The sequence below is a fragment of the Phalacrocorax aristotelis genome, chromosome 1, assembly GCF_949628215.1.
Source record: "Phalacrocorax aristotelis chromosome 1, bGulAri2.1, whole genome shotgun sequence".
Classification (NCBI taxonomy): domain Eukaryota; kingdom Metazoa; phylum Chordata; class Aves; order Suliformes; family Phalacrocoracidae; genus Phalacrocorax; species Phalacrocorax aristotelis.
Genome location: NC_134276.1, coordinates 152,104,936 through 152,126,139, shown reverse-complemented (window position 1 = coordinate 152,126,139; position 21,204 = coordinate 152,104,936). Strand labels below are relative to the sequence as shown.

The 21,204-nt window shown below is 38.4% G+C and overlaps 1 protein-coding gene across 1 annotated transcript in view; it reads left to right on the top strand.

Annotated features, from left to right (window-relative positions):
- The window catches only part of IPO8 (importin 8), a 52,796-nt gene extending 35,083 nt beyond the window's left edge, over positions 1 to 17,713 (top strand). Inside the window, exons 17-25 of the mRNA XM_075116370.1 lie at positions 1,671 to 1,737; positions 2,432 to 2,557; positions 3,050 to 3,147; positions 4,180 to 4,275; positions 5,775 to 5,995; positions 12,948 to 13,153; positions 14,613 to 14,861; positions 15,537 to 15,653; positions 16,368 to 17,713. Of these exons, the coding sequence (XP_074972471.1) occupies positions 1,671 to 1,737; positions 2,432 to 2,557; positions 3,050 to 3,147; positions 4,180 to 4,275; positions 5,775 to 5,995; positions 12,948 to 13,153; positions 14,613 to 14,861; positions 15,537 to 15,653; positions 16,368 to 16,465 (1,278 nt within the window). The 3' untranslated portion in view covers positions 16,466 to 17,713. The remainder of the gene's footprint in view (positions 1 to 1,670; positions 1,738 to 2,431; positions 2,558 to 3,049; positions 3,148 to 4,179; positions 4,276 to 5,774; positions 5,996 to 12,947; positions 13,154 to 14,612; positions 14,862 to 15,536; positions 15,654 to 16,367) is intronic.
- Positions 17,714 to 21,204: the final 3,491 nt, after the last annotated feature.

The window sequence follows — 21,204 nt, the reverse complement described above, 5'->3', positions numbered from 1 at the left end:
GCATTTACTATAGCAGGATGGTGAATGAATACCAAGTGATGTTTGACAAGTTCAAATTTAAAGCCCAGTTTACTTTTGTGATTTCTTCATTGTTTGGTCTCAACTTCGAGGAGGATTTAGATCCTGAGGGAAAATCCTTAGCCTTTATTCTGGTAAACACTTCATTGGCTAATTGTATTACAGACTGTTAAAGTAGATTTTAGGGAGAAATATTTTGCATAAGGCTAAACAGTGATGATTCATATTTTGTTGTTTACCCAGCAATTTCTTGGATAGAATTGCTAGGAATTCGTCTCCCAGTTGTGGTGCAATGTAAGTCTACATTTCACATGTTCAGGGAAGAGAGAGATTCTTTCTGCTCACACCACCTGGGCTGACTGAGGTAGGAAGGAGTTCAGTGACTGACCAGAGAGGCAAAGTCAGTCAGCAACTTTAAGCTCAGTAGGCATAAAAGTGCTTGTCCTAGATTGTTTTGCTTCCTTGATTTACAATGAGAATGTTTCATTGCAAGTGTGAAATCTTTTTATGAAGCTTACAATTTTAAAAATATATTAATTAAAACACTAATTAGTTTCTTGTAAGACCATTGTGTTCATTTGGAATTCAAAACATCTTTCATTCCTTTACAAGACCCCGTTGCATCTTTTGAAAGCTAAAGTGAAATCTGGTACCTAAGCTGAGCATCAGGAATGATAGTCTGAAGTGGATCTTTGAGTTTTAGCCTGGGAAAACCTTTGGGGTTGGGGTATTTTTGGTATCAACTTCGCAGCTTGCTTTTCTGTGAAGCACAAACTAAAATATTGTGCAGAGTGCTTTTCATCTCAGGATCTTAAATCGTTTTAGAAGTGATATAAATTATACAGAAATGATCTATGAGGGTGAAAACTCCTTAGCACCATTAAGTATGGAGAGAGTTTAGGGGATGATAACTTTTGAGTCAAGTGTCTGAAGGTAAGTGGATGAATCTGTGGTCACATACCTAATCCCTTTGCTAGAACAAGCCCAGAAAGCCTGACAACCTGCAAGATTATGCCTGTAATGAATGACCTGTGGTAATAACATGAAATGTGTGTATTCTCTGGTTTTAATTAGACTTATAATGTGGCCATATAGTTCTCCTTGTAATTTAGTTTAATTTATAAATGTAGTCTCTCTGTCCAAGGTGGCAAGGCTGAATCCTGACTTCAACACAGTTGTATGCCTCCAGTTTCTGCATGTGTTCCTCTTGCTAAGCCTGCTCTGGGAAGCTCTCCATAGACCTTAGGCAAAAGCACCTCTTCCTTTCTTCCTTTAACCCATTCTACTTCAGAGATTTTGGACAGAGGCTTTATCTCAAACACTTTTGAGTACAGGGTTACTTTATATCCAGACAGGACAACAGGCAGGTTTTGGTAGGATCTATAGAATAACCATAAAACAAGATTATTTTTTTTTTTTGATAAAGAAAAATGCTGTCAGTGACAAGTTTTAAAGCAATACTGTTTATTGAAAATTTGAGAACTTACATCAGTGAGACCTTATTTCATAATATTGTGATTGTTAATGCAGCATTTAAAGTGTTAAAAGCCTTTTGGCTTTGAAGAACTTCTTAAACTGAATTCGTGAAATACATTGATTAAATTACTGTATTTCTAAGTTTTTAAATAAACTGCTTTATGTTTTTATTTCAGATAACTCAACAGCTCGAGAGCATTTGTTTACAGATCATAGGCCTTGTTTTGCAGAAACATGTTATAGGTATGGTTTAGAGATAATTTTCAGAAAAACATTACATGGTTTTACATATAAAATTCCTAAATTATTGAAAACAACAATATCTTCCTGAACAGCACATCATCTTCTTTTGTGTATTCTTCTTTAGAGAAAAAAAAGGTATTAATTTTCAGTTATGATTTGTTTCTCCTGATCTTCTCTGGTATAGTAGTCAGGCTGATTATTTTGTTTTGGAGGTCAGACTCAAAAGCAGATGATGTGGTTCTGATTATAGTTGTAGCTAGCTGTGATAAAGGACAATGTCTACAATTACATTACTATTTTATGTACATGGTCTGCAATTACTGCTTTATCGTTACCTTTCACTGAAGAGCTACACAGTTTTGTGATAAGGCCTTTAAGAAAACACAAAGGTTGAGAAAATAAAAATAGTTTTCAGTAAATCATTTAAAAGCAATGTCTTTGATGTGCTGGTAATATATTTTGCTGGTGTGTATTTATAATGAAAACCTATGCATATTGTTGTAACTATAGCAAACATAAGGCCCGCCTAAAAGAGTCTTTTCCAGTATGTATTATTTTTCTGTGTATTGATTTAGTGACTAATTGCTGTCTTCTAGTTGTTATATGACTTGGGGCTTGGTTTCAGATTTAAAGGTATTTGCAGGCTAAATTCATTTTTTAAAGCACCCTATTTAAAATTGTTTGTCCTCTCCAGAGTTTTATGAAGAAATTCTCTCCTTGGCCTACAGCTTGACATGCCAGATGATTTCACCTCAAATGTGGCAGCTTTTAGGTGTTCTATATGAGGTTTTCCAGCAGGATTGCTTTGAGTACTTTGCAGGTATGATCACTTCTGTTCTTTTAATATTCCCACTGTTTGGGAGTTCATCTCAAAAACCCACCTTAATAAGGGTCGCTTCCATTTAGTGTCTTGGTTTAAAATGTATGTGTATTTGAGTCATGCCCTGACCGTCTGTTTAGTGTGGGAGTATAACAGGAGCATATTTAAGTAGGAGAAGCATGTTCAAATCTGTCAGTGTGATCAGCTATTGTAGGAGGTCCTGAACTCGAAGAAAGCTGAAATATACAAAGTTAATGTGAAACTACAAATTAATTGATTAAAATGTAGTCCTATTCTATTTCCTCTCCTGCGAATACAACCTGCATGGTGCACTTTATGAAGAATTCTGCTAGAATAGACTTTTGCAGAGTTTGAATTTCCAATCATATCCAAGAATCTGAGCTAATGAAACCCATTATAGGACTACAGCCTCACTGGTTGGCATTTGCATGGTTTAGTTTGTGATTCTCTTTTGCTCTCCCTGTTCTGCAGATATGATGCCTCTCTTGCATAATTATGTGACCATTGACACTGATACTTTACTGTCTAATCCAAAGCATTTAGAAATCATTTATGCTATGTGTAAAAAGGTAAGGCTTCTGGTTCTTACTGTTGCGCTTATCACCGGTACTTAACAGTCAGATTAGCAGAGTGACCTGAGCATGCCAGGTGGTGGCCAGTCATTTCAGAATGAAACGAAATTTGATCTTGGCTCAGTGCCAAGTACATATAGCACCTTCACACTTTTTAAGTGACATGCTTTTTTAAAAATTACATGCACAAATCTGTGTGGGAGAAAGTTGCTGTTTGCCTTGACTCTCTTCTATGAACAGCTATTTTGGTAAGTAGAGGAATTAATGAAGCCTGATTTCCTTGGGTTGTGTATCTTGCAATTGAATTGTCAGCTAAGATGTGAAGTCATTTGAAGTTCTGCCTACGTTTATAATGCTTCTCTTTTATGCTGATTCTCTTACGTATAATAAAGTATGAGATCACGCTGCAGTCTTTCTCTGATTTTGGGTGTTGTAGAGTGTTAGGCATCTAGCTACCTGCTTATTTTTAAGAAACTTACAGAAATTGAATGTGTTTGAGAATTCTGCTTCTTTGTCAGGTTTGGTTGATGCTGACCATAGGGTTGAAATGTACTGAGAAGCAGCAGTCAGTTTCACATATATGTGCATGTACACAGAGCGATTGTTAAAGTCTTGTTTGTAATCAGAAACTAGCCTAGAGATAGGACTTCATTTGCCAGGCTGTTAATCTGCCAGTGTCTATTAGAACTGAAGTCAAAAAAAGGGAAACAGAATGTGGAAAACATCAATGATTCTTATAAGTAACATTTTCTTTAAAAAAGGGAAAGAGATGACAGATAAAGAATACTAACATTCACAAGGAGCTATAGCAATTTCCTCTAAATTTTAAAATTCTTTTTTAGCCACTTATCTTGGTTTATGTCCTGTAGGGATGGTTTTTTATGTGTATTAATTCCACACAAAAAATAGCATGAACAGATATGTATATACCATGCAGAGGGTTTTTGATGCAAGCAGGTACAGGAGCACTTGCTTTCAAAGTTGTCAGTGATTAATACTGATAAACTAAATTGTCATTCTGGTTGTTAGGTATTAACAGGAGATGCAGGAGAAGATGCAGAGTGTCATGCAGCCAAACTCCTAGAAGTAATCGTTCTTCAATGCAAAGGACGGGGTATTGACCAGGTGATATACATTGAATAGCTCTTCTCTTAACTGGTTTCCAATGATACGTGTATGATTCCTGAGAAAAGTGGTTGGAATTAGAGAATTTGAGGGAAATGTGAAGTGTAGGAATGAGGGGAAATACAGAAAGAAGTAAATGATCTCAGGAGAATTTGTGTGGTTGGTTTTTATTTTTTTTTTTTTTTGGGGGGATTAGAGAGTAGAGAGCGTGACCAGAAAATGAATATGGACTGAATAATAAGGATATAGTATAATATGCAGGATTGTGGGGTCTGTGGTTTGTTTTAGTTTGTTGGTTTTGGTTTTTTTTTGCTTTCTCCTAATAGGATTTCCCTTTCCGTGCAAAACATATTGCTAAAACTGTTGTGGCTGAGAGGTTAAGTATACATATCCAGCTACTGAAGTTGTTTCTCCAAACAGTATGAACTTGGTCCTTTTTAATATTTTGAATTACTTGGTGCATTTGGAAATGAAGAAATTTTAGCATGGCTAGATTGTGATTACTGGGAAAAATGTAATCACGATTTTCCAGAGTTTCTTAGAACATACTTTGAGGTAGTAGTCTTTTTCCTATTAAGGGTTAAATTCTAGGCTCATGTTTTACATAATGCTCCAGCCTAAATTACTTTAACATACCACATTTGATGTTGCCACAGTGTAATCCATAGACTTCAGTGATAGATTTTCAATTAATTTCACTGAAACCTATATAACTTTACTAACATAAATCTGAAGTCACTGAAGATAAAAAGATTCCCTGAAATATTTTATTTTTAAAAGAAATCTGGAAGGGATTAAAGTGAATTCTATGTATTTGCATTAAAATAAGTATGTGGTGGAAGGCTTAATTGAGCTCCACAACTCTGTGAACTGAAGTGGTTGTACACTGAACTGAAACTGTTAAACCAAAACATTTATAATGCTTCCCAAATTATTATAAAGCATAAACCTGAACATTGAAATATATGTAGGTGTTTATTTCATTGTGTAGAAATTTGTGCACACTTGCTTTTATCTGAATAAACTCACTCATTTCAGACTTTTATAGGAAATTTAACATCACTTTATATTTATTAGGAAAAACTTACTTTTCTTGCAGATTTAGGTAATTACATTTTTAATGCCTGCTAGTTTTGAAACTGTTGGATGTCTTTATTCAAAGATGAGGATGTCTTTGAGTTCTTTTCTAAACCTTTTATACACGCTAGAACAAATTCCACCAAATAGCTCCAAATATTCTCCTCTGTGCTGAGAATAACATTTTAGCTCAGAGAATAGCTGTTTTGGGGAAGATTTATAAGCGTGTAATTAGAGGCTTAAAATGCTTTTATACTAGGAAGCGAATAGAATGCGTTCCTAGGTTATACCTGGACTTCAGTTAACTCTGGAGATCAGTTCTGATAAAAGTACTTTATACTTTTATATAATCTGGCAATTTGTACAATGCCTGGTTTGTTTGTTGTTTTTTTTTTTCTTTTCCCTTATATTTATATGCCCAGTGTATTCCACTCTTTGTGGAGGCTGTTCTGGAGCGGTTAACTAGAGGAGTTAAAACAAGCGAGCTTCGTACCATGTGTCTTCAGGTTGCCATAGCTGCACTCTACTACAATCCTGACCTACTTCTGCACACCTTAGAGAACATAAGATTTCCACACAATCCTGAGCCCATCACTGCACAGTTCATAAACCAGTGGATGAATGACACAGACTGTTTTCTTGGGCAAGTACTGTGGTTTTTTCTTTTAAAAGTCCATGGGTTTGATTTTTTTTTTTTTTCTTCACTTCCATCTGTATCCCTCGTCAAGTTGATAAAAGAGTTCTCATTCCTTGGTTAGTCTAAATAATAGTAATCTACACCAGGCCTAATTGCTATGATGCCGGTAAAGGTGACCTATGTCCGTGTAACTTTTCTGGGTCTATGGAGCTATGTTGCTGAATTTTCTGTGTTCTGAGGATACAAGGGTACAATAGATATTTCAGAATTCTTTGAAGTTCCTTAATCACAAACTATCTGCTTTTCCAAGAGATGGTTCAGCATGCATTGAGGGTAATATTCAGAGCTGACCAGCATGATTTTAGTGAGATGTTACTTTTTTTTTTCTGAAACACTGTATATGTATTTTTTGTTCTATATTTTAACTCCATTTAATGTTAAAAAAAAAAAACCCAAACATTATTCCACCCAATGAATCCTGCACTCTGATTTTAATCCCTGCAAGTTGTTCCTGACCAACTTGCATATTTATCATTATGCCATTGGTGTACTGACTGTTTAGCATACTCCTGAACTTAAACTTCATTCCGACCTCCCTTGAACATGTGTGTACACTGCACTAGTGTGCACTTGGGCAGGAGCTGATTATTTGTCAAGTAAATTAAGGTGGACAAAGCCTGTCATCACATAGGTAAGCATGCACTTTGTGCTGGGCAGATGTGAAGTCCAGTGCCTGACAGTCAGCGCTTGCCTCTCAGCTGCGACGCGGTGTCTGACTGTGAGATTCAAATCCGCTTAAGGGCAAAGCAGACAGTGAGATGTAGTTAACAGCTACCTCTCACCTTCCTGCTGTGAGTTATGTTTTCTCATTGGAGGCTGACATCTGACTGCAGGTGTACGGATAGGCTTAGAACGTCTCTTCTCTGTGCATAGCCTATGCCAGCAGACTTAAGTGAAGTGTCAGTGTGTTAAGGGTCATGCCCATGAGCATGGGCCGAGGCAGGCAGCTCCTGAGCCATAGATGCTTACCTTATTTTAGGTTGTCATTCTTTTCCTACCTGTTTTTTATTGGTACAGTCTTGTCTTTCCAATGCTAAGCAAGTCTCTAGAGGGCTTCTTATAAGATGGTTTCTCCACTCCCCAGTCACCCAAATAGCTTTTCTCCATACCAATTCTCGTTGGAGTTGATCTTCCCTGAACAGAATTACATGCCATCTTGGTATAGCTGCATTATTGCCTCAGTGTCCATCTTGAATTTAGAACTGTGTGGTGCATTATAGCACTGCGTTACCTTTTTTGTAACTTTAATAGAGTCGTGACTCCCTATCAGTCAATGACCAGCTGGTGTATGCGGGTTTTGCTCTCAGCATGTCCTTTGTTGTATTTTTAAAATACATACTATATGTGCACAATAAAAATTGTTTTCCTACCTCCTCCGTCCTAAGTACACAGTTTAGAGGGATGAGGATGACAGTGCAGTAGTTTGTAGAATTGCAGCATAGACTACCTTATTTCAGGTCTGCATGTTAATTCTGTCAGTTTTACTGGAACAAAGACCACTTGGGGATACAAGAATAATTACCTACTTTGGTGTATACAGGCTTTGTGCAGATTCCCCATTCATGTCTGTATTTGAAGGTGTTACCATAGCAGTCTGTCCTTGAAGAAAAAAAGATTAAAAGTACTAAATTAAACAGATAAAAAGGGGGGGGGGGGGATCTCTTATTCACTATAACAAAAATGGGCAGCTCATCACAAGCATTCTGACTTCTTCCACCTGCTGTGTATATGAAATGTCTACAGTACATCCTGATCGTAACATAAATACACATCTTATCAATTAGAAGGGTTACTTGAGTTGGTTAAAAAGAAAGCATAAAGGACCCAGTGTCCCTCATTTGGTTTTGGAATGCCAGTGGCTGAAAAATGGCACCTTTAAGCCTACCTCTCCCTCACCGTGTGGTAATATTATTGTTAATCCCTAAATTTTTTTTTATCTACTGACTTGAGAAGAGCAAGACATTTTAGGTTTTCCATGTACCTTTTTTTTTTTTTTAAATGGGTGAAGCAAAGTTCTTGAGATTCAGCTCTTTATGCTGTCATTTTTTTCTATTGCATATCAAATGCTGAACATACAGAGACAGAAGGAAAGAAGATATTCCCTACAGGTGGTAAACTTGCCATTCCTTTTTTAAAAGAAATCAAAAATCAAAGAGATTTATAGCCTTAAACAGTTCATCCTGGAGCATTCAGTGAGAAACTAGTGAGATTCAGGAGGGAAAAATGCTGCAGATCTGAGTAGACTCCTACCTCAAGTACTCCTGTGAGCTACAGCTTAACTTTCAGTTCTTTTGTGTTGCTTTTCAAAAAGCATCAGCTACTGCAACTGCTGTTCAATAAACTGTTCTTCAGAGCTGAGACAAAAGTTGACAAAGCCTATGAAAATGAAACACGGAGATCGTGATGCTAGATTCTGCTCAGACTCTGCACTTGAATGGCAGCAGAAGATTAAAATGTATCTCTGATCTGCTGCTACCAGCAGTGAAATAAATATCTGTAATATTGCTTAAATCTAAAAATCACTCTTCCTTCAGTGCTGTCTCCTCAGTATGTGGCTTCCAGGTTAGGGCTTTTGCTATAGTACTGCGTGTCAGGCACTGTGATGTGATGTAAGAGACTTCCTCCCTTTCCCTCAGGACAGCACTGCTTCTAGAAGACCATGTTTTTTAGTAAGGGTCATCATCTGAACAGCAGCCAGGTACTCAGAGGCCTAACTGAACAGGAGGAGACAGAAATGCAAACAGAATCTGGCTTTCTTGAAACCCTTCCTTCGGTTCACCCCTGCAGACTTCATGTCTTCATCAGTGAAGACAGCAGTAGGCACCCTGATTTGTACAGTCCTTTTTCTCACTAGCCACCATTCACTGCTGCTTTGGTTTACAGTTAGATTGCTTTTCAGCAAGAGGCAGTTTTAGGCTTAAATTCAAATCAGTTGGAAGACTCTCAGATCGTAGAGAAATTGGGGAAGATCAAAGTAGATCCACCTCCAGGTATGAAGGACCAGGTGAATCTTACTGACATTTCTTTGTCAGCCATGCAGGAAATCTGTGACTTAGTGGCAACAGTGGCTCTTCAAGATGCTGAGTCTGTACAAATCTCACAACCTTCTCGCTTTCTTCTGCTTCTGTGAAGTCTTAGTACTCATAGATGCTGCTCTGCCAGCAGTAGGGTTGTGCGTGTCTGCATGCTCTCTGGCGGGAGCCAACAGTGTTTGCCAAAAGAATGCAGTATTTCTTGAGCAGCGCTTGTGAACGCATGAGATAGAATTCATGGGAATAATATGTCTTGGGGAGGAAAAGCAGTTATGGTAAGATAAGTAACTGCTCTTCCAGGTTATTAAAAATACGGAAACTATTTGAAACTGATTAGAAATTTGAAATATTAAAAATGATCCAGGCAAGGAGAGCTCGGAAGTCATTGTAAGACTGTGCATAAATCCAGTATGTCATTGTAGATATTACATATCTGTGGATGTGTGCCCATAATGCCCATGTAGCACAGTATGTTGGCATTTATTTATTTCTAAATGTTTTCTACAATAACTTCAAACTGGGAAGCCATTCGTAGAAACATTTGTTCCTTACTGCTTTCCACCTTTTCGCTGACAGCTGAAATTTGGGTGAGATTTCTGTGTCACTTATGCTTACTCTCATGCTAAAAATTATTCTGTGGAAACTAGGGTGAAAGGACAATCTAACTTGCTTCAAAAGAAAATTCAGTAAGTGATTTTATTATTTTTTAGGAGCTGAATGGGGGGATTTATTTGTCAGGAGTTTAAGTAGTTAGAAAACCTGGTTTTCTCAGAGTTGTATATAAAATACTAGTCTTATACAGGAAAACAGGGTTGGTTCCAACTCTGCACCTAGAAGGAAAAAGCTAATTTTTTGCATTTGTCCAGGAACTGGATCGATGTAATAGAAAGCAATTTGATCCTCACATAAAGGAGCACAGCAAACCAGTAAAGGAAAGGCTTAGTGATTTCCCTTTGAAATACTTTTAGCTTGGTTTAAAATGCAAAAGATTGCTAGATGTTTTTGTCCTGTATTGGAAGGAAGTCTATTAGCAAGAAAAGGTCCTGCAGATTACGAAGACCACATGCAGCTTGTTAAAAATAGACTTTCCTAGGAGTTGTCCATTGCACTGCCATGTGTTGCACTTTTAGCACTCCAGGCTTGATATACCATTAAGGGAGCAAGCAGAGTCCATGACTGTTAGGGAGGACTATTGTGTGTGCTGCTTGAGCAAATAAGTACAGATCTTGAAGCATGAAGCACTGAGGAGAATCGTACCCAGGCTCCCTCGTGCAGACGGAAGGGTGCTGAAATAATGAGCCTTCTGATAGCAAAGGAATGGTTCTGAAACCATCCTTTGCCATTATGAAAATATGTAAATTACATAAAACTCTGTTTTGCTTGTTCAGTCCTGTGGGTACTTGACACAGCTGGGGCGTAGTAGAACGATGAACTTCAGGCAAGGCAGATGCTTATCCTGCTGTTTGTCTCTGCTGGCAGGTGGAAGAAACAAGTCTCCTTCTGGCTCGAGTTCGCTAAAGATGGCTTGGTGCCTGGATTTCTGCTGTCCTGCTGGGCCTCCTAATAACATGCATATTCTGAAGACATGTATTCATTCTTGCAACTTCTGTATTTAGAAGCTTGAAAATGGAGCATGACAAATATTCTGTAGTTTTTGGCCGTTTGGGCAGCTTCCTAATGATGACACCCTTTTAAACAGCAACACTTGATTCTTGCACTTTTGTTTGCTGTGCAGAAAAAATAATTTAGTATAAAGCTAAACCACTAATTACTAAGGGGTTTTTTTTACATTTTACTGTGTTGCATTTTGCAGTTGGCATTTTGTAACGGTAGCTTTTTCAAATACATTATAAAAGGAAGTGCCAAGTGTCATTAACTACTCTGGTGCATGTACACTGAAATAGCTTCATTATACATTTGGGGCTTGAAGAAATTTCACGGCTTCCCAGTGTCAAGATGTAGCACAGAAGTCTTATGCATAGGTTACAGAGCTTTGGTCAAACTTGGAGGAAGGTGCTGGCAGACAGAGCAGGTAGAGAAAGTTCTTTCCTTTTGTACTTGCAGTAGGGACAACTCTCCCCCAAAAAGCTATGCTTCATTCATATGTAGCATCATCTTTAGCTTGGATTTTGGTCCTCGTAGTGTTGGTGTGAAAGCAAATGGTGACAAGCTTGTTTTCAACATAGATAAACTGACAGGAGTTAAGGTTTGGTTTTTTTTTCCCATGAAAGCAGACCCTGTTCCCCTGACTGAGTTTCCTTGGTTGATTTGTATGCCCTCTTTTGTGCCCCATTCTTTCTGAAAAGACAGTGTTGCAGTTAGCAGTGATGGAATGACTCTCTTCGCCTACTTGCGTTTTAGTACATTTTTCAACATGTGTAATGGAGCAGCCAAACCCAACATGACAAAGCGTGTCATTTGATACGCTAGTTGACTTTGTTTTTCTTGGAAGGTCTTCTGTGGTCATAATGTTATGCATGGTCATATGTAATTTATTGTTGTCAGCTACTCTGAGAATGGAATCAGTTCACTAAGCCCTAACAGGACTAGCAATGTGGGAGGTGTAATGAAATCCTTCCAGATCCCCAGCCTTGTTTAAGCACTTGTAAAGTTCAGAAAGCTGTAATACATGATCACTTGTATTACTTAGAGAATATTATAGTTCAGTAGCATGCTATATGGGATCTTTGGTAATGAAATTGTAAGCACTTTTAAAATTGTATTTCTAAGCAATTTTTGAAGTGGTGGGTTGAGCTGGCTGTTCCCCTGTAAGCTTTATTGCAGTCTGTGGTGCACATCTTATTAGTTTCTTATCTCTCAACTTGTATCCTCTTCATTCCAAAGTAAAACTGATTCAGTAATGGAAGTATCTACCAAGAGTCTGGAGGATGGCCATTTTCTGCCAGCTCTGGAGGTTAGCTTGTCTTGCTGAACCTTCTTGCTGGAACTACTTGTCCCGCAGAAGGCTTGCGCAGAAGCTGCTGGCATCAAATTGAATAGTTCAAACAAAACAAGTTCCTCCCAAGCTCTTAATACCAAAATACCGTGATGTTAGAGAGGAGTTGAATACTATTGGTGTTTCCAGTAAAGGAGAACCAAAGAGTATCTGCAGAGGCTGTTAGAGAATTTTCCCCTGTCTTGTTTGCAAATAACTTCTATTTCTGGAAGTGAAAGTCAATTCTTATTTCTAAGAGCATACGCTCTTACCTAGTTTCCTGGCTATGGTCACATAAAATCTTTCTGCTACTAATTAGTAATTTTCTTTTCCTTCAGTTATATATGTAATGTGTCTCAAGTTAGTATCAGAAATTGGATGTATAATACAGCCGTTCTGATGGAGTCTTAATAAACATGTTTAAATACAGCTAGCCCTGTGGCACTCCATAAATGCACCGGGCAATTCAGTGCATTCCTGCTTATCATTACGCTTCACTAATAGTCTTTTTGCTAATTTCAGTCCCTGCAACAGTACTGCTGTTGAAGCCAAGGCAAATTAATTTTCCATCCTATTTAATGATGATAATCTGTATCAAATGCTTTATTAAAGACAAGATATTCTGCATAATTATTAATTCTATTTATTTAGCATTACAAACTTTACATTTGGTCATCTGAAACAGTTGTTCCAGGAATTTGACCAGTGCTTAAAAGGTATTTCATTGTTATTGGACAAGTACTTTCCAGTGGGGAGCTCTCATTCAGAACACGGGAAATAATGTGTTTAGGAGCTTTGAACATAGACTTTGAACATAGTCTCTTGTGATGTTGTCTTCTGCCATGTCAAGCACCAGGACTTAAGTGCTCTGTACATACCCTTGCAGTGAAAATCTGGTTTTTGTCTAACAAGTGTGTGTGTGTTGTTTCAGACTCCATGACAGAAAGATGTGTATAATAGGACTGAGCATCCTAATGGAATTGCAGAACCGACCGCCTGCAGTGGATGCTGTGGCTGCCCAGATTGTCCCTTCAATCCTCCTCCTCTTCCTGGGTTTAAAACAAGTTTGCGCCTCACGAGAAGTCACAGAACATGAAGATCATGCTAAAGATGAAAAACACGTTGCAGAAGATAATGGTAAAATCTCCCCTTTTCACATTGTGGATTTTGTCTGGATTTAATTTAAAGGGGGTAAGAAATTGCAGTTCGTTTTTAAGACTCATTAGTCTGCTGAAAATAGATCAGCTTACTGGGTGCTTGAAAGATCATCTTAGGAATTGATTTTTCCTCCCAAAATGTAATCAAAATGTCTAACAGCTAACACTTTGTGAAAGGGTAGTACTGGTATAAGAGTAACAACAAAACCTGCAAGTCTACTCTCCCAGGTTGTGAACATGCTCCATCTCCTCACACAGGCAGCAGGAGTTTGCCAGGACTGCACTGGTTATATTCTTCATTCCTGGAAAGAAGCTGTTTGTAGTACCCAACTATTTGAAAGACCTGTTTGGTTGAACTTTGAAGGAAACGCTAGGAAGTCTCCTTTGTCCAAATTGAAAGTGATTTGCAAAGTGAGGTTTGAGACAGCTGAAGTTCCTGGAGTAGACAGACCTCTTACTGCTGTGTCTGCCAGAAGAGAAAAAACATCAAAGAATGCCTTGCGGAAGGAATTGTGGGGAGTGAATTTTAAACAGCATTGCAGGCAGATTTGTGTGGCTGTATTTCACTTGGAACAGGAGATAGATGGTTTGAGGTCTGATAATTAGATTGGATGTAAGCAGATTATGTAATCCACTCAAATTTCACACATGATTGTTCTGTAATGGAATTACAGAATTCTTCTCAGTGCATGGGAATACAGTATGGAAACAGCACAGTGATTTTCAAATCTCTGTCCTGTGGTTCAGTCCCTGCTTGTTGCAGGTATAGTCATCTTTATTCTTTCTAACCTGTTAACACAGGAAGAGCTGAAGGTTTGGAATTGGAGGGGGGATTTCTTTATCTTGATTGTAAGTCAGAAATATTTTTCCTTCAGTAAGAATTAGCAGTGTTTAGAATTGCATGTTGGAGTTGCATTTAATTCGGGACGTAACAGTTGTTTCATAAGAAAAATGGAAGGTAAAGCTAAGTGAAAGATGCTGTTTCAAGTTTGTTCAAATAAAGGAGCACTCTGAAGAACAGCAGGCACATATTTGGTCTACATCTGGTTTTCTCTTTTGTTTTGTGTCAATTTGTGAAGTCGATGCAAGTCTCTTTGTTCATCATTTAAAAAGCACAGTGATGGAACACTTCGTCACATTTCCTCAAAATTTTTGGATCCTATAGTTGCACAGTGACTGCATAAATGAAAGAAGAAAAAAAGATGGCAGTTTCACATTCCCCAGGTGTGCTTAGAAACAAAAGTTTAACTGATCTTGAATATAGAAAACATTTTAACATCTTCATTTTTCCAATTCTTCTGAGATTTTGGGGGAGGGGTGTTAACAGAGGATCCCTTTCCAGCCAAATCCTAGATTTATTAATTGTTCGTCATTCATAAGTCATTGTTTCCTGATACTTTTTAAACTTTGTTTTACAAAACATATCAATGCTTTTGCAGAAGAGATACCGAGTGATGAAGAGGAGACAAATGAAGGGAGCCAGGCAATGCAAGAGAACCACGGTGGTGGTGGAGGAGGAGGAGGTGGTGGTGGTGGTGGAGGTGGGGAGGAAGAGGATGAAGATGACGATGATGACGACGACTGGGATGAAGACGCCTTGGAAGAGACTGCTCTTGAAGGGTTCAGCACACCTCTTGACCTTGAAAACGGAGTTGATGAATACCAGTTTTTCACACAAGCACTTTTAGGTATGTCTTTGCTGGTTGAAAGAATGATACGATGAAATAGTTTGGAGAAGTTTATGATCATCACCAGGAAAACCCCTTTTCTTTGTTACAAGTAATAATATAGATTATTGAAGCTGGAAAATGTGATCTTGCTTTCTAATGTTAGCCCTGAGATTTTTTTGGTTTAGAAGTACTGCAAAAAACAAGTGGTAGCACATACAGCCAGAGATTGATTCTCTTCGTGTTCTCTTTCCAACTTTTTAATCACAGCCCAAATAAGTGGGACTCAGTCACCAGAGGGACTCCTATATATAGAAATATTTGTCACTTTCTAGATGTTAAAATCATAATGGAGAAATTATTTTCTCCCTTTTCTGTTTGACTAATCCTGTTGCTTTTAGTTTTGATACGAGTTTTAAATGAGAAGATTCACTTCATCATTGTCCATGAATTATAGCCACGTGGTTAGATTTCTGTTTCAGAAAGCAGAGGTTGTAATCGAGTTCCCCAAAATGGATTGCCTCTATTGCAGTTGGGATTCTGTGCTAAGAAAACTGACAGGAATATTGAATCTGTTTTGCAGTGCAAATTCTGTTTTAAAACCAACCAGGGCTTCCATGTGTTTCATTTTGTTCTTCTGAAATTAACTTGCAACACAACCCGATAATCGCCTTTCATCCATTCCTGTTCTGACAGCGGTGCAGAGCCGAGATGCAGCCTGGTACCATTCGCTGACAGCACCGTTGAGTGAGGATCAGAAGAAACAGCTGCAGGAAATTTACACATTAGCAGAACACCGGCGAAATGCTGCAGGTGAGTTGCTTCTCTGGGGCCTTTTTACCGGTTGCAGGGATGTTGAAACCACATCTAACCTGTAACAACAGAGAGAATAAATCTCTGTGCTAATTAACATTTCCTGAGAAGGGTGAGTAGGATATTGCACTTATATTATCCCTTATCTGGAAATGTGTGTTATTCAGACAGATTACTGTTGCTTCTAATTAATTGCCTTCTCATTGACATGTGCTGCTCTTTGAACAGGGTACGAATTAGTTTTGCACAATCTGACTTTTGAAATGAAGAGCAACTTCAGGCAATATCTAGCCATTTGATGAAGGTTACTGTAGATTATCCTGTGTTTTACAGTTTTGTACCTTTTTAACGGCTAACACTGCCTTCACAGTCAGTGTAGGGTTTTAGATGTTTAGAAAGCTTGCATCGTGGAAAATAAATTCAGATGTAATAAAAAAGCATGCAGAATAGTGTAGTGTAGAGTGACTCGGTAGAGGATTAATTTCTCAGCTCTGTTGTAGAGGTGTGTGCGTTGATGTATTTAGAGAAAAATCTGAGTGCATTTAGAGAAAATCTGAGTGTAATTTATTACTGTAACTGCATTTAGGGAATTAAATTTTGACTCAACAGAGAGTTTCTTCCACAACTTTGCATTCTTAGCTGAGCTGTACTGTCTCTGGCAAAAGCGTTCTCTATAGACTGTTTTTCATATCCTTTCCTTTCTTTGAATTCTAGAGACTAAGACAATAGAACAACAAAGTGGCTACACATTTGACAGCAAAGGACTGATCACAGCATTTAATTTTGCTGGAAGTACTCCTGGTGGCAACTGAAGGATCAACTGCAAAGGTCAATGGGAAGGGTCTCATCATTACATTTTCTTGAAATCATCGTGACTTCTGAGTGATAGGGGAGGGTAATTTAATGCTGCTGAAGGTTTCCTGGAAAATAGCAGTGTGCTTCCCCCACCAGAATGCTCTTTCTAACCAGCTACTGTAATGTACAAATTCTTGTGGTGTTTTTATAATTTGATGGACTGAAAGGAAACATTTGTCCTCAAGGAACATGAATGACTGGGAGGGGCCAGGCTGCATCTTACTGAGTTGCACTTCTCAGGTTTTTGCTGTGCAGAATTGATAGATTCATATGGATAACAGTGCCTTCTGTTGTACATGGATTGCCTGAACAAATGGATTTTGGAGTGCATTATAATTTTCTAAGTGTAAGGACATTTCTTGATACACTGTAAGCCTTGGTTCCATGTTTTCCAGTCACCTGCTTTTTACTACTCAGTTTAATTGGTTGTTGGTTGCATACACATTGCTGGATTCAGAATATTATCTCATCTTTCCTATTTGGTGCAGACCAAATGTGTAGAGGGAGGTGTCTGTTCGAGTTGCAAAGCATACACTGGTTACATCAAAGGGTTTTAACAAAATTGCAGATTATCCCTTGATGCACTAGTCTTAAATTATTTCTCTTAGACATGAAATCAAGTCTCTTGAGTTATGATGGCATGTGTGGCAGGTGGTTACCCTAAATCTACATTGAATTACCTCCTGCCTGGACAAGTGGTGTGGCCCTCGCACGTAGGTGTTCTACGTGACAACTTTTTATTTCCACTATTTTCGATGAGTATTGGATTTTACTTGGGATTCTATAGAATTATTTTCTGTTTTTATTCATTCATTACCATTCCAGTGGTAGTACTGAATAATGTGGTACAAAATATTTACAATATTTTATTTATCTTGATAGAAGAAAAACAGCTCCAAACTTACTTCTTACTCTTCTGTGATTGAATTTCTGGTCTGCATTCCGTTTGGCTGTTCTTGTCCCATGCTGAAATTTCTTTATCTTCCAGACTTTTTCCTGAATTTCAAAGGCTGGTTGCTCATAAATTGAAACACATATAACAAGGTGTTTGTGAATATGTTCATTAAATGAGAAACTGATAGCAGTACTAATTTGAATAGGTGCCCCTCCTTTAGATCTATTGGGATCACAGTGGTGTAGCCAAAATAAGTAGGGGTGCTTTAGAATGTGAAGTTTGGACTGGAGATAAAATCTTTAGACCAGAATTTGTCTCTATGTGTTAATTTCTTTATGATGTAAAAATATTTGCTAAGTGATTTTAAGCACATACTGATAATGTATTTCTTTAGAGCAGTGTCCCAACTGGAAAGTCCCCATCAAATTTTAAACGACTGCAGCAAATTGCAGATTGCTGGCCCTGCACTGTGCTAAAGCTTTCATTTTTTTGTATGTCAGAGTAATTATAATTCAGTCTGATAAATCTGAAGCGCTCTATGCCTTGGCTTCTGGAAAAGGCCAGAGTGTCTCTGCCTGTTCCTTGCCCCATCCCCTGAAATATTCGCAGCCTGGCAGCTGCGGGGCAGAAGGTTCCTCACCACTTTGCTTTTCCCTGCCCCTTTGTGTCAGACTCTCTGGTGCTGTTCGCTGCTGCTGCTTCCCACCCCGCCCCCAACAACTGCAGAGTAAAGTTGGCCTGGTTTGTGTAGGTTTTTCACTGCTGCGACAGTGAAAACGTCTCACTTTTAGGTGTGGCGTACATATGGAAAACTGAGAATTCCTGGGTCTGTATTTCCAAAAGGGAACAGTGCACTGAGCTGCATTGGACAGGCTCTTTAAGCATAAGCAGCAGAGTGCTGGGACATCCTTTATTTTGAACGTCAGGCCATGAAAATTATAGGTCACTTCTGCTAATGTAGGCCTGGGGGTGTATTGACTGAGATGGTAGGAAGGCATTACATCCAGTTTGTTGGTGAGTTTCTCAGAAACCGTAGAAGTTTTGAAATCCTTCACGAATTTAAAAAATGTTCGGAAGTTAAGGACATGGACAACTTCTCTCTTACCTGACAATTGAAGTTAAGCATTAGGCAGGTAAACTGTTTAAGCCCTTTATTATTTTATTAAAAAATAAATGAGATTGTTGACTTGGCTTTCTTCCACAGCCCATTTGCCTTCTCTTCACAGGCATGCAGAGTAGAAGTGGGATTTATTTTTCTTCTGCTAATGAGGTTGCTTGCACAGTCACAAGCTAATAATATTTAGGAGTTAATGTGTACAAGGCAAAATCTGCTTTTGCATAGCATCATCTTTGTGTCACTCAGCTGAACTATGGCTGCTCCCGAGTTCTGCTTCTTGTATACTTTTCAAATCAACTGCCAAGAAAATTTCATCCAGATGTTTCTTACAAGGGGTTTAATCAGCAGCATGGAGTCGGGATTCTTTGTGGTCTATTTTGTAGTGGGGGTCAGAGATGTCTGAGGGGATGGCATGTAAAAAGGTTAAATGCCCTTCCCTTCCCAGGAGATTCATGAGCAAATGTTTCTACTGGCAAAAGCAAATGTTAATTATTTTATTCCTTTTTTTGAAAAGGGTTTTCATCCAAAAAGATTTATTGGGCTTTAGCCTCCACTTTAACATATGGTTCTCTTTTAACATGATAAATATCCATTTGTACATGATCATAAATAGGTAAATGGATTTTAGGGATTTCTTTCTGAGCTGTGTCCAGCTTTGAACTACATTAAAGGGAGAGTAACACAAATGTGCATTACTGTCTCACTTTGAAGCCAAGGTAATCATGGAATGTCAGATACCAGCATCGGCCAACCAAACATGATGTATTTGCCATTGGAAGTACAGAGAATCATGAATGTAAAATAAAACAAAGGCTGATAACTGGTGGCCTATGTTGCCCCATGCCCATGTTCCCAAAGTGTGCAGGTGACTTGTATGGGCACCATGGGGGGCTTTACATGGGAAATTATGTAGGTTATAATCATAGCAAATGTAAACTTACACGATAAGCTGCTTTTTCAGATAAAATTAACTGATCCGGAGTATTGATATGCATATGCTGTTTTGTCACTCTTGAAAGGAAAATAAGAATCACCGCATGTTTTGGCTACTTCATTTTGCTCTCTCTTTCGAAGTCGAAGTACTTGGTTTGCTTTCATTACAAAGCAAAATCTTTAATCAAAATGGCCGGCTCCAGGAAGAGTGCACAATATGAAAGCTAAGGAAAAAGCTAAAAAACCCCAAGCCCCAACAATCCCCCAAAACCCACATGTGCACAGTCTGATTGAAATAAATGTGCTTTGGGAGCGTAAGTCAAAATATGCAAAGAATGTTACACAAAATGATATTGTGAGATTCTTTGCTTTAGGGGGAAAGGCTGCCTGCGGGGTGTCAGGGAGACACGAAATGAACTGCTTTAGGACATGCCCTTTGCTTGTGAAGTCCAGGCAGTTCGTGACTCTGGATTCCATCATACATTGTAGAGGAGAGAAGGTAGGACAGCAGAGGATTTTTTATTACTATTATTTTTTACTATAAGGCAAGAGTCTGTCTTGAAACTTTTGTGAGCCAAAGGAATTGTAGACAACATCAATGATTAACTGTCTTTTGTTTCCAGAATACTTTTAAACCTTTTTTCTTCCCTCCTTTCCTTCCATTTGCCAACTACTATGTTATCAGATATTTCAGGGGATATTCAAAATACCTGAAAAGGTAAAAAAATGAAACAATTTCTTTTAAAAATCCTGTTCTTGAAGCAATGCAACCTATCCATTGCATTTATATCTATAGAACGAAGTCTCCCATTTGACATTTGCAGATGATACAGAACTACAAAAAGCCTTCACTTGTGCCTGCAGTTCGATAAGCCTTTCTGTGATTTACTTCTTAATATGGGTACTTCAAAATCCTCACACCTTAACTGAAATTTGCTCAAAGGATAGGCAAAAATGCCTTACGTAATGGAGTACTCAGTCGTAGTTCTGAGGTACTCCCTAGTCAATCTTTTGATATTTAACAGTCTGGTGGTCAGTACCTCGAGGGTCTCTGTCTCTGATTGAGGACATTCTTCAAGTCCCAGAGACTCTGTATCTTTGCGGTTGGAGAGAGAGAATCGTATTTCACAGAATCACAGGCTGGTAGGGGTTGGAAGGGACCTCTGGAGATCATCTTGTCCAACCCCCTGCTTGAGCAGGTAGACCTAGAGCAGGGGGCACAGGACCACGTCCAGGTGGGTTTTTAATATTTCCAGGCAAGGAGACTCCCTGGAAAATATTTCCCTCATTGCAGCAAAGCATACAGCAGGCATGGCTATTGACTTCCTAACCTTATGAGTGAAAATAGCACTCTTTTCTCTCAGATGTCAAATCTTACCCCAAATGGATGTGATACAGTAGAGACGGGTGTTCCCAGTGTGTTAAAGGAAGGCAGACGCTATTCCAGATACCAGAAAGTCTTAGCATAAAGTCATATCATAAAGAGAATATATGAACTGGTCAAGTGTCTTGCTTTTGACACCTCCTCCAGTGCTACTACTTCTGTAAAACCAACAAAACAAAACCAGTGTAAAATGAGAGAGAACTAAAGCCGTACTTGTCCACTAGACAGGTAGAAAATTCACTGGCCCGTGGACTAATCCCAATACTGCAGATGCACTCAGATACTTTTCAAATAGAATATGTAACATCTGTATGGATATTAGTACCCTAAGCCATTAATGAGAGGTAGAAGCTTCATGTGATTTTTC